The following is a 14,527-nucleotide window of genomic DNA, read 5'->3' as shown; positions in this document are numbered from 1 at the left end:
TGTTATTTCATTTGTTGTATTTGCTTTTCTAAAAGTATTCAGAAATGGATAATAGAATTTTTCCTTATGAGGGATTCTGTGAACTAGGAATCTATGTTTTGCTTAAGAAAACATCTTCAGTTTCAGAAATCACTGTTTAGGATGACACCAGGGAAGAAGTTGAGTGATATGGGTGGGGGGTAATTCCAAGAACAGCATCATTACAGATTCACTCAAACACAGGCAAAGAACAGTAAGTAAAAGTGTGTCTGTGAGATTTATTATAGAACTAAATGAACAAAACTCACTAGAGACATATATTGAAACCACACACATATACAGCCCCCCCAAAAAAGTGTAAAGGACGTTTATCCTAGACGTCCAAGAGTTTACTTACCTATAGCTTGAGCTAAGGCTATTACAACCTCCTGGCAAGTTGTGACTTCGGTGACACCACAAACAATCCTCTGAACTCCATCCACCCATACTTTCAGTTCCATGGTGCACTGGCTAATCACCCAAGGCCCTGACAGTAGTCATCAGAGTGTCAGGTCATGTCTGGCTTCAAGAACACAGAGAAGGCAGAGACTGTAGTCAGATAAAAAGAGGAAAATATCATTTTTAATAAGGTAAATGTTAGCATTTCTTATATAATATAAAAATTATATGAAACAAATTTTAATATACCAGAATCCTGCTCCTATAAAAGTCCATTTGTACTTATTTTACAGAACTAAAGTCGGCAGTACAAATGCAATTACAGCAACCTAGCATGACACTGCTTCATATTATTACTACTTTCCTAACAATGATTTTATTTATGTGTCTTTGGGCTAAATATTCTTATTTACTTGATCAAGCCCTACTGTTCAATGTATATATTCTTTTTCTATCCCTTTTCACCACTTTCATTAGGATGGGTTCTGAGTTAAAAGAAAGAAAAAAAAGTCTTGTCATTCCTGGAATCATAAACCAATCTCACAGGCTTGCCAGCACTGAGTATAACACTTGTTAGAAACATCTGTCAAGGAGTCCTGCTAACTCCAAGTTGCACTCCTGTGTTGAGTGTGTCCCTGACCTCCCCACAAGACTGGGGAAATGCTTTACCACTGAATGCTCCCACCAAGCATGCATGAAGACAGGTGTGTTAAAAAAAAAAAAAAATCTCATTTTTTTTTGGAAAACAAATTCCTTGGGTAGCTGACCCCATATGTGAACATCTTATTCTTTTCTTATTTAGCTGGGCTTGCTAATTTTGCTGAATTAGAAGACTGATACAAACATAAACCATCATCATTTGTTGTATTTGCTGTGCTAAACCAGTGCTCAATTTTTTATTTGGCTGAATTATATGTGAAACATTTCTCATTTCATTAAACCAAATACCTTGATTTCTTCTACTGGTACTGATTTGAAAGGTTTTAATCTGCTGAAAAGAATTTATGCACAGTTCTTTTCTTGTGAGTTTTTAAAATCTCAACTTTTCCTGTGTCAAATCTTTTTTATCAATCTAGGATTTATTTACTTTGTTTATCCATTGTTTTTGATCTTCATATTTCTTTGTTGTTTTAGAAAAGAGCATTAAAGTTTTTATGAGATGTAATAAACATAGATTTAATTAAGAGAACATTTGGATTAGTTTTAAGGTTTATAATGGCACTGATGTTTCACAATTAATGACTTTTAAAAAAGCTTACTAAAAGATACTGAAAACTTTTCCTATAAAATAGAATTTACTATGAACAGTAGCTTTGCCCTTTACATTTTCTTAAGGGACCTAAGACAGTTATGGGCCATCTAGTCACCTAGTGGTAAGTTAGAACACAGGCTATCTGAAGGAAGATAAACTATATTACTTCTTCCAGAGATGGTGCAAAAATACTCTGTCATCATGAAAACAAGAAAGGACGGATTGAACAGTAACTTCCTAGGATGCTGCTTCAGGTCTCTGCCTATAATGAGGTGCCAAAGAAGTTTCAGAAACCCCTATATTTGCTTTTATTGGTTTTAGATATAAAACCAATGACAACAGAATATACTATGACAAAATTATAAGAGCATGAATATAATTTGTTTTACTTCAGTCCCCAGTATCTCTCCTTCCCCTTCCTTCCTCCCATGCCCAGTTCCCTTCCCTCTATATTCTACTGTTCAGAAATCCCTACATTATTTAGAGAAGGGTCTTCTTTCCAATGAACAGCTGATTCCCATAACTGGGTTCCTTGTTATGAGATCCTCTGAGATGTTAACGGTCCTGAGAAAAAGGGTTCCAAAGTCAAAGAAATATAAGAAATTCCATAAACAATGTTAAAAGTTTCTTTACAGTGAGACTTCTCTGAACCTCCAACAGGCTGTGAGCACTCTAAGCTTCAAGAAGGAGCTGCACACACAACTGTCTTCCACTCACCTGGAGGACACATAGGGAAAGGAATAGGGCAGTTTTGATCCTGAAGGCTCTGCCTTACTAAGTTCTCACTACACTAAAAATAGAACATGCAAAAATTATTCTTTCTTGGAAAAAGATGCAGGCATCAAAAAGTGATCAAACATTAATATATGGCTTTATTTCATTAAAAAATGTTGAATTAAAGTATGCTTAATATCTCATCCTTTTTTTCATTAAAAAATCTTGAACTTGAAAAAACTACCAAGACAGCCCCCTCCCTCCAAAGAAACCTTTTATTCAAAAGAAACCTCTGGGATTTATTTTTTTTAAATATTAAAAAACATACAAAAACATATCAAAAAGATAGTGTACCACGATCAAGTGGGGTTCAAGGGATGTAAGGTTGGTTCAACATATGGAAATCAATAAATGTAATGCATCACATCAACAGACTTAAAAGATGAGAACCATATGATCTCCTCAATAGAAGCAGAAAAAGCATTCAACAAAATACAGCACTCATTCATGCTCAAAACACTAGAAAAACTAGGGATAACAGGAATATATCTCAACACTGTAAAAGCTATCTATGCTAAGCCCCAGGCCAACATCATTCCAAATGGAGAAAAATTGAATGCATTCCCTCTAAAAACTGGAATAAGACAGGGATGCCCTCTTTCACCATTTCTATTAACATAGTTCTTGAAACATTAGCCAGAGCAATTAGACAGACGAGATAAATTAAAGGTATACACATAGGAAAAGAAGAACTTAAATTAGCCCTATTTGCTGATGATATGATTCTATACCTAGAAGACCCAAAAATTCTGCCACAAAACTTTTGGAACTAGTAAAGGAATTCAGCTAAGCAGGATACAAAATCAATACCCATAAATCAAATGCATTTCTGTATATCTGTGACAAATCTTCTGAAAGGGAAATGAGGGAAACTACCCAATTTACAATAGCCTCAAAAAAAAAAAAATACTTGGGAATCAACCTAACAAAAGAGGTGAAAGACCTTTACAACAAAAACTACAGTACACTAAAGAAAGAAATTAAAGAAGACCTTAGAAGACGAAAAGATGTCCCTTGTTCTTGGATAGGCAGAATTAATATTGTCAAAATGACCATACTACCAAAAGCACTATACAGATTTAATGTAATTCCAGTCAGAATCTCAATGAAATTCCTCATTGAAACAGAAAAAGCAGTCATAAAATTCGTCTGGAAGAATAAGAGACCCAGAATAGTTAAAGCAATCCTTAGCAAGAAGAGTGAAGCAGATGGCATCACTATACCCGACCTTAAACTACATTACAAAGCAATAGTAACAAAAATGGCATGGTACTGGCACCAAAATAGACTTGTACACCAATGGTACAGAATACAGGTTACAGAGACTAATCCACATAATTACAGTTATATTTGACAAAGGTGCCAAAAACATACATGGGAGGGAAGAGAGCCTCTTCAACAAGTGGGGCTGAGAAAATTGGAAATCCATTTGCAACAAAATGAAATTAAACCTCTATCTCTCACCATGCACAAAACCCAACTCAAAGTGGATCAAGGACCTAGGAATTAAATTAGACACTTCGTCTATTAGAATAAAAAGTAGACCGAAATCTCCATCATGTTGGATTAGGCCCCAAATTCCAATAAGACTCCTATAGCATAAGAATTAATATCAAGAATCAATAAATGGGATGGATTTGAACTAAAAAACTTCTTCTCAGCAAAAGAAATAATCAGTGAGGTGAATAGAGAGTGTACTAATTTGGAACAAATTCTTACCACATGTACATCAGATAGAGTAATAATCTCTAGAACATACAAAGAACTCAAAAAATTAAACACAAAAAACCCCAAATAATCCAATCCATAAATGGGCCAAGGAACTGAACAGACACTTCTCAGAAGAAGATATGCAATCAACAAATATATGAAAAAATGTTCAACACTTCTAGCAATTAGAGAAATGCAAATCAAAACTACTCTTAAGATTTCATCTCACTCCAGTCAGAATGGCAGCTATTAAGAATACAAACAACAAGTGATGGTGAGGCTATAGGGAGAACAGCACACTCATACATTGCTGGTGGGACTGCAAATTGGTGCAGCCAATGTGGAAAGCAGTATGGTGAATCCTTGGAAAACCGGGAATGGAACCACCATTTGATCCAGCTATCCCTCTCCTTGGTCTATACCCAAAGGACTTAAAAACAGCATACTACAGGGACACAGCTATATCAGTGTTTATTGCAGCACAATTCACAATAGCTAAACTGTGGAACCAACCTAGATGCCCTTCAGTAGAAGAATGGATAAAGAAAATGTGGTATATATACACAATGGAATATTATTCAGCATTCAAAGAGAATAAAATCATGGCTTTTGCAGGATGGAGCTGGAAAATATAATGTTAAGTGAAATTAGCTAATCCCAATAAACCAAATGTCAAATGATTTCTCTGATTTAAGGAAGCTTATTCATAATATGCTGTGGGGGAGGGAATGGGACGATTAAATGAACTCTAGATAGGGCAAAGGGGAAAAGGGGAGGGGAGGGGAAGGGAAGGGACTTAGGGGTAGGAAAGACGGTGGAATGCGATGGTCATCATTACCCTAAGTACATGTATAAACACACTCTACTTTGAGTATAAACAGAAATATGAAAAATTGTGCTCTATGTGTGTAATATGAATTTTAATGCATTCTATTGTCATACATAACAAATTTTAAAAATTTAAAAAATAAATAATAAAAAATTAGTAAAAAACTTAGCACATTTCTGAGCACACAATACAGCACTGATAACTGAAGCCCAATGCTGTACAGAAGATCTCTAGAATTCACTCATCTTGTACGATTGAAACTTTATACCCAGTGAATAGCAACTGCCAACTACCTCCTATTCCAAACCTATTCCAATTCCTATTCTATTTCCTATTTCTTCAAATTTGACTACTCTAGATACCTCATCTAAGTTCTACATTCTTATTTAGACCTTAGCATACTACACATATTTTCTTATCTGAATTTCTGTTTCACTTTGAACTTTCAATCATTGAGTGAATATAAACAAACGTAAGTGTCATGCACATCTGTTACATATTTTCAGAGTAAGTAATCTTGTGGGAAAACACTGAGCATAAAGAAAACTGTTTAGTAATATAAACTTGCAGGGTATTCAAGTTTTTGAACAGACTTTCTACCATGGCACATCACACCAGGAAGACCAACATCTGTTTTTGAATTTTATCTTTTATACTTGGAGGGTAGGAAAAGTTTTACTGGGTTCAGGTCAATGGACTGGCCTGCCCCAGCTTTTATTTCTAGGAGAGCCACTATTTTTAGGAGAATACAATTTCTGTTGGGGGTTTAAGTTTTACTGATAATCATCTCTAACTTCCCTAAAAATCACAGTTGTTTTATGAGTCATCTGAAGAACCTGTCTCTCCATCTTTCCAGTAAAAGCCTATAATGCTCCTCTCTCAGAGCTATAGCCTGGATCTTTTCAACCCTATCAAGTCCAATTGCTCTTTTCTTCAACCCCCTCAAGTTCTATAGCTCTATACCTTGCTTTAGAACTCGACTAGAGGGGAAAATGAAGTTCTATATTGTAGGAGCATGTGGTAGAGCAGGCATCACTGAAACTTAGAACCTGGGCCGCAAAGGACTTTGGCATTCCAGTTAGAATTTGGAATAAATTTGTTCATGGAAAAATGATGTAGTTAAATGGAAAGTGACAGAGTTAAAGTAAGGTTCTACTGCAAGGGTATTAATATAGTGCACTTATGGTTTTCATCATGAGATTTCTATAGTCAAATCATGATTATTTTAATAATTTTTTATTCAAAAACATGCCACTGGGAAACAAAAGTTCTTTAGCTAAGAACCATGTGTCATTATAAAAGCCCACCTGAATTAAGCATCTACATTTGTGGAGACATTTTCCCACAAGATCAATGCTTTAATTAAGCAACCCTCCTTATTCCCAGATTCTACATTTGTGAATTTGTCTACTTGCTAAAACTTATTTGTAACCATAGAAGTCAATACTGGTGCTTTCATGGTTACTCAAGGATATGCAGAGTAGTGAAAAATCTGAGCTACCTGACACATTCCCAGCTGAGGCTGAATCAGAAGCCATTCTGCCTTTTTGGTTTTCTACTCTTATATTGTCAGTCAGTGTCCTTTTCTCAATAGACTTAGTGCCATATTTGTGTGCGTGTGTGTGTGTGGATGTGCGTGCGTGTGCACGTTTTGGTGACTTTACAGTTTAAAGTGGCCACCATGTATAATGCTGGAATGCTATCTAGTGTTCATGAGGCAAGGAAGCTATAACGTGATGAAGAAAAGTGCATGTTAGATAAGCTTTGTTAATACATGAGTTATAATGCTGTCAGCTGGGAGTTCAATGTTAATAAATCAATAAAATATGTTAAATAAGCCATCTTTAAACAGAAAACACCTAAACAAGGGTATGTGTTGATTAATTTTAAAAAATGTTGTGACCAGAGGTTCACAGGAAACTATGTATTCTCTTTAGGAAAAATAGTTCTATTTGAGTGTTCGGATTAAATACACACACACACACACACACACACATATAAATTACATTTAACTATATAATAATATTATATATTATATATAGAGAGAGCGAGCAAGAGAGAGAGAGAGAGAATGGGGGGGGAGCCTTTAAAAGTTTTTTTTAAATTTTGAGATGGGGTCTCACTAAGTTGCTTAAGGCCTTGCTAAATTGCTGAAGCTGAGGCCTTGAATTTGTAATTCTCCTGCTCAGCCTCCTGGGTTGCTGGGATTACACACATGCACCACAAAGCCCAGCATGACTGTATATTTTTAAAAAGTATAATTTCCTTGTAATGGCAACAATAAATCTGTTGAACAAATGCCATTACTTCCTGGAAAATAGATGCCAATACACAAATAGCTTATGGTCGATTTTAATACTTAGGAAGATAAAGCACAGCAAGACAAAGATTCTGATACGCCACAGCAAAGAAGCCAGCCAAACTGATAAATTTATTCAGTGATTTGGTGTGGGAGTGCTATGTGAAGAAAAGGGAGATAATGCTTATAAAATACGCTGCTGAACTATAGGATAGACACAAACTACCATCTTTTGAAAATAAGAAACATGTGCCAGTCCCTCAGTGCATGTTGAAGAACCCAGAAGGACGATGGATATCCTATTTAAGTATTACTTGTAGGGACAATATAAAACAGAGGAAAAATTATTAATAATCTAGCTTTTCTCTTTCCCTATGTGAAAAGTTTTCATTGCCACCAGTAACCCATTTTTCCTAAAGACGTATTGATATTTTCTTTTAGAGATTTGTCTAAATCATAGGATTTCTTCTTCGATGGTATGTTTTTAAAAATCTCAATTCTAACCAATCTGTGATTACTAATTATTAAATAAAATAAATCCATGTTCCTTTCTTAATTATTCATCCTCCTTAGGTGACAGCATTCAAATACTTAACAATGCCAAAATATAAATAATCAAAATATGAATGATCTGCAATAATGGCAACTGCCATATTTGGCATGAGTACTTTCCATATGCTAGGCATTGTGTACTGAGCTAACCTCAACAATACAACCCATTGAGTTAGATGTCAATAATCTTATTTTAAAAATGTGATAAGTTTTATAGAGCTAAAAATAACTTTTTCCAAGGTTAACAAATCACATTCAAAATTTAGATGAATAAAGAAATTTAAGAATAAACAAGGCCATGCTTCTCCACAAGGACTCACGTACCCGAACAGCTCTTTTTAGACTCTTAAACTACCCTAAGAAATCTCACTTATAATTTCCTGGAGATTTATTTCTATCAACAAATAATTTTCAGAATGTATGTAAAAACTTGCCATTCTAGGAGAAAGAAAAGAGGCATAACCAAGTAAACCATGATAAAAAACTGCAATTTCAATTCAAAGGAATCTATGACACACACATGTCATCATCTGATGGTGATTTGTTTTCAGGATCAACAAACAATTCTTCTAGTTTTTTAAAATTATATTCAGCTTTATTTCTACATAGTCTCAAATAAAGTATGTTTGAACATGTCATTATTTTAACTCCTTTCTTAAATTCAAAAGTAAAACTTCTAAGAGATTTAGAAACTATGTTGTAGAATAAAACCATTTTATTTCAAGGCAGTGCTGAGCAGCGGAAACAGCATGTTTGGAGGTTCAAATCCTAGGCTCTACTTACTGTGGGATTTAAATCAGGATGCATGACTTTCCTTATGGCACTTGTGAGAAATGGAACGAGGTAATGTCTTAAAAATGTACCTAGTGCAGAGTTTGGCACATAGTATGAATTCAAAAGCTATTTTGGAGTATGGAAATGAAAAGTCTAGAAAGGAAAATGAACATTGAAGAAAAATTCTGAAAACATTAACAAAAGTAGTTGAAAATAAAGACATTTTAGGTTATTATATCATGTCCCTAAAGAAGACCTCAAAGATTTTTAAATGGACATTAACAATGATAATCCATCTTTAGAAATTTCAATCACTTTTAGTTTGAGACATGTTATGAGTCCAGATAAACTTAACTGATCCTTTTATTAACAAGTATCTTTTCCCCTTAAAATAAACTTTTTAAATGAATACAACTAGTAACTTTGCTTTTACTAGTTGTATTAGCACTGCAGTCATCACCATAGCCTTCCCCACAAAGTAGCCCCTAACTTTTTGACAACAGACAGGGCCTACAAGCAGCTGCATCTCAGAGCAGGCATCCCAAAGGGAGTGTGAAGCCCACTCTTGCAGCCCCATCTCTGTAAGACGTTACTTCCATCTTGGGGCACCTTAACTATTATTTCGAGTTATCGCTGCCACTGCTGCCACCAACCTTAGATGCAGTAGCAAACACTTAGGGACACCAGCAGGGTCTGGAAGCCCAACATCAAGGTAAGGTACACACAATCTGCATGGGTACTACAAGAATATAAGGAAGAAACTGTAATATCTCAGATCCACACTGCAAAAAAGGAAGGCACATAGACATCATGAAAAAACAAGGGAGGAAAGTGCCCCCCCAAACCAGGACACTATAATAACAGAACCCATGGACAGCAAAGTTGATGAAATGTCAGAGAGGGAGTTCAGAAGGTTCATAATTAAAATGATCTGTGAATTAAAGAATGACCTAAATGAGCAAATACTGGCAAAAATTGATCATTTCAACAAAGAGATAAGAGAGCAAATACAGGTAGCAAAAGATTACTTCAAGAGTGAGATAGAGACTCTGAAAAAAAAAAGTCAGAAATCCTCAAAATGAAGGATACAATAAATAAAATTAAAAACTCAATAGAAAGCACAACCAACAGACTAGATCCCTTAGAAGAAAGAATGTCAGATAATGAAGATAAAGTATACAAACTGGAAAATAAAGTTGATCACACAGTGACAACTGTAAGAAACCATGAACAGAACATACAAGAATTATGGGTCAGCATCAAAAGGCCAAATATAAGAGTTATTGGGATAGAGGAAGGCACAGAGTTTCAAACCAAAAGAATGCACAATCTCTTCAATGAGATTATATCAGAAAATTTCCCAAGTACGAGGAACGAATTGGAAAACCAAATACAAGAGGTTTACAGGACACCAAATGTACAAAATTACAACAGATCTACACCAAAGCACATTGTAATAAAAATGCCTAGCATAAAGAATAAGGAGAGAATATTAAAAGCCACAAGAGAGAGGAATCAGATCACATATAGGGGGAGACCAAGTTATATCTCAGCAGATTTTTCAACCCAGACCCTCAATGCCAAGAGATCATGAAGCAACATATACCAAGCTATGAAAGAAAAGGGATGCCAACCAAGAATCTTATATCCAGCAAAATTAAGCTTTAGATTTGATGATGAAATTAAAACCTTCCATGAAAAACAAAATTTAAAAGATTTAACTACTAGAAAGCCTGCACTATAGAACATCCTCAGCAAAATATTCCTAAAAGAGGAAATGAAAAACAATGATGAAAATCAGCCGAGAGGTATTATACTAAATGAAAATCTAATCAGGAGAAACCAAGTCACATTAAACCAAAAATAAACAAAAATGGCTGGGAATTTAAATCATGTCTCAAAAATAACCCTGAATGTTAATGGCCTAAATTTACCAATCAAAAGACATAGACTAGCAGATTGGATTGAAAAAAAAAAAAAAAAAGGACCCAACAATATGCTGCCTCGAAGAGACTCATCTCATAGGAAAAGACATCCACAGTCTGAAGGTGAAGGGTTAGGAAAATCATGCCACTCACATGGACTGCGGATGCAAGCAGGGCTTTCTATCCTCATATTAAAAAATAAAGTAGATTTCAAACTAAAGTTAAACAAAGAGTATAAAGAAGGACCCTACACAGTGCTCAAGGGAACCATACCCAACAAGACTTAACAATTATAAATATAAATGCCCCAAACAAGGGAGCATCTACATTCATCAAATAAAGTTTTCTCAAATTCAAGAGTCAAATAGAACACAACACAATAATTTTGGGTGACTTTAACACACCGCTTTCTTCACTAGATAGATCTTCGAAACAAAAGTTAAACAAATTAACTCAATAATACAATCAATAACTTAGACTTAACAGACATATATAGAATATTTCATCATTCAATGAACGAATACACTTTCTTCTCAGCAGCACATACTATGCCACAAAGCAACTCTTAGCAAATATATATAAAAAAGTAGAGACACTACCCTGCATTCTATCAGATCATAATGGAATGAAATTAGAAATCAATGATAAATAAGCAATAACATCCACTCCAACACCTTGAGACTAAATAATATGCTATTGAATGAACAATGGTTACAGAAGACATCAAGGAGGAGGTTAAAAAACTCTTAGAGGTAAATGAGAACACAGATAGAACATATCAAAATCTCTGGGACATTAAGAAAGCAGTTCTAAGAAAAAAGTTCACTGCATGGAGTTCATTCCTTAAAAGAAGAACAAGTCAACAAATAAATGAATTAACATTACATCTCAAAGCCCTAGAAAAAGAACAAATCAACACCAAAAGCAGTAGAAGACAGGAAAAATCAGAGCTGAAATCAATGAAATTGAAACAAAAGAAACAACTGAAAAAATTGACAGAACAAAAAGTTGGTTCTTTGAAAAAAAAAAAAAAATTGACAGACTCTTAGCCATGCTAACAAAGAGAAGGAGAGAGAAAACTCCGATCACTAACATACATGATAAAAAAGGAAATATCACAACAGACACTACAGAAATACAGAAGATAATTAGAAATTATTTGAAAACTTGTAATTCTATAAAGTAGAAAATATCAAAGGCATCGACAAATTTCTAGAGTCATATGATTTGCCCAAATTGAATCAGGATGATATAACAGATCAATTTTAAGTGATGAAAAATAAAAGACACCATCAAAAGTTTACCAACCAAGAAAAGTCCAGGATCAGATGGATACATAGCCAAGTTTTACAAGACCTTTAAAGAAGAACTAATACCAATACTCTTCAATTTATTTCAGGAAATAGAAAAAGAGGAACACTTCCAAAATCATTCTATGAGGCCAATATCACTATGATTCCCAAACCAGGCAAAAACACATCAAAGAAAGAAAACTTCAGATCAATATCTCTAATGAACATAGATGCAAAATTTCTCAATAAAATTTTGGCAAATCGAATACAAAAACATATCAAAAAGATCGTGCACCATGATCAAGTGGGATTTACCCCAGGGATGCAGCTGGTTGAACATACGGAAATCAATAAATGTAATTCACCATATCAATAGATTTAAAGGTAAGAATCATATGATCATCTCAATAGATGCAGAAAAAGCATCCAACAAATTACAGCACCCCTTTATGTTCAACACACTAGAAAAAGTATGGATAACTGTAATAAAAATAGGGATAACAGTATAATAAAAAACTCAACAGTAACATATCTCAACATCATAAAGGCTATCTATGCTAAGCCCCAGGCAAACATCAATCTAAATGGAGAAAAACTGAAGGCATTCCCTCTAAAACCTTGAGTAAGACATGGATGCCCTCTTTCATCACTTCTATTTAACATAGTTCTTGAAAAAACTGGCCAGAGCAATTAGATAGATGAAAGAAATTAAAGGGATACACATAGGAAAAAAAATAGGAAAAAAAAAAAAAAGAACTCAAATTGGCATGATTTGCTGAGAATATGATTCTATACTTAGAGGACCCTAAAAGTTCCACCAGAAAACTTCTAGAACTAGTAAATGAATTCAGCCAAGGAGCAGGATATAAAACCAACACTCATAAATCAAAGGCATTTCTGTATATCAGTATAATACAGTTATATTTGACAAAGGTGCCGAAAAATGTACATTGGAGAAAAGATAACCTCATCAACAAATGGTGCTGGGAAAACTGAAAATTCATATGCAACAAAATGAAATTAAACCCCTATCTTTCACCATGCACAAAACTCAACAGAAAATGGATCAAGGACTTAGGAATAAAACCAGAGACCCTGCATCTAATAGAAGAAAAAGTAGGCCCTAATCTCCATCATGTGGGATTAGGCCCCGACTTCCTTAATAAGACTCCTTTGGCGTAAGAATTAAAATCAAGAATCAATAAATTGAATGAACAACTAAAAAGTTTCTTCTCAGCAAAAGAAACAATCTGTGAGGTGAATAGAGAGTCTACAGCTTGGGAGCAAATTTTTACCCCTTACACAAATTTTTACCCCTTCAGATAGCGCACTAATCTCTAGGATATAATAAATAAATAATAAATAAACACCAGAAAAACCCCAAAAAGCAAAACAAAAAAACCAAATAACCCAATCAATACATGGGCCAAGGACCTGAAGGGACACTTCTAAGAAGATGATATGCAATCAATCAACAAATATATGAAAAAATGTTCATCATTGCTAGCAATTAGAGAAATGCAAATCAAAACCACTCAAAGATTTCATCTCACGCCAGTCAGAATGGCAGCTATTATGCATACAAACAACAATAAGTGTTGACAAGGATGTGAGGGAAAAAAGGTACACTCATACACTGCTGGTGGGACTGTAAACTGGTGCAGCAAATATGGAAAGCAGTATGGAGATTTCTTGGAAAACTGGGAATGGAACCACCTTTTGACCCAGATATCCCTTTCCTTGGTCTATACCCAAAGGACTTAAAAAAAGCATACTACAGGGACACAGCTATATCAATGTTTATTGCCGCACAATTTTCAATAGCTAAACTGTGGAACTAAGCTAGATTCCCTTCAATAGATGAATGGATAAAAAATGTGGCATATATACATAATGGAATATTACTCAGCAATAAGAGAATAAGATCATGGCATTTGCAGGTAAATGGATATAGTTAGAGAAGATAATGCTAAGTGAAGTTAGCCAATCCTAAGAAACCAAATGCCAAATGTTTTTTTCACTATAAGGAGGCTGATTCACAGTGTGAGAGGAAGAGAGAGTATGGGAAGAATAGTCAAAACTCCAGATAGAACAGAGGGGTTGGAGAGGAAGTTTAGAGGAATGGGGTTAGAAATGATGATGGAATGTGATGATCATTAGTATCCAAAATATATGTATGAAGACACAAATTGTTGTGAATATTCTTTGTATACAATCAGATATGAAAAACTGTGCTCTGTTTGTGTAATAAGAATAAAAATTGCACTCTGTATGTGTAATGGATCCCGCTGTCATATATAAATTAAAAAAAAAAATAAAAGGAAGATTTAAGTACAAACAGACTTGTGGTATTTCTCTTGGGCAGGTATGCTTTGGTACCTTCACTGTAAACTAGCCAGTCAAATGGCAATGAGTCCTTGTTTTTACTGAATGTATATACAACAAACATAAGTAATTAGGGGCTGCAGTTATAGCTCAGTGAACAAGCACTTGCCTAGCCTGTGTGAGGCACTGGGTTTGATCCTCAGTACCACATAAAAATAAAGAAATAAAATAAAGGGACTGTGTCCATTCACAACTAAAAAGATTAAAAAAAAAAAAAGTTAGCACTCATGGAATTCCTACTAGGTAACATGCCATATTGGCTATTATTTCATACACATACACACATTTAATCCTTTCAATACTCATTTGTAGTTTTTT

At 34.6% G+C, this 14,527-nt stretch overlaps 1 protein-coding gene across 2 annotated transcripts in view; it reads right to left on the bottom strand.

Annotated features, from left to right (window-relative positions):
* Rassf8 (Ras association domain family member 8) overlaps positions 1 to 14,527 on the bottom strand; it is a 133,587-nt gene that overhangs the window by 22,062 nt on the left and 96,998 nt on the right. The window contains exon 3 of one of the 2 annotated variants that reach the window (XM_076854223.1): positions 377 to 567. In XM_076854223.1, the coding sequence (XP_076710338.1) occupies positions 377 to 479 (103 nt within the window). In that variant the 5' untranslated portion in view covers positions 480 to 567. The remainder of the gene's footprint in view (positions 1 to 376; positions 568 to 14,527) is intronic. The other variant, XM_076854224.1, reaches the window with a different exon arrangement.

Source organism: Callospermophilus lateralis, chromosome 4 (genome assembly GCF_048772815.1).
Source record: "Callospermophilus lateralis isolate mCalLat2 chromosome 4, mCalLat2.hap1, whole genome shotgun sequence".
Lineage (NCBI taxonomy): Eukaryota > Metazoa > Chordata > Mammalia > Rodentia > Sciuridae > Callospermophilus > Callospermophilus lateralis.
This window is presented reverse-complemented; position numbering and strand designations above follow the sequence as displayed.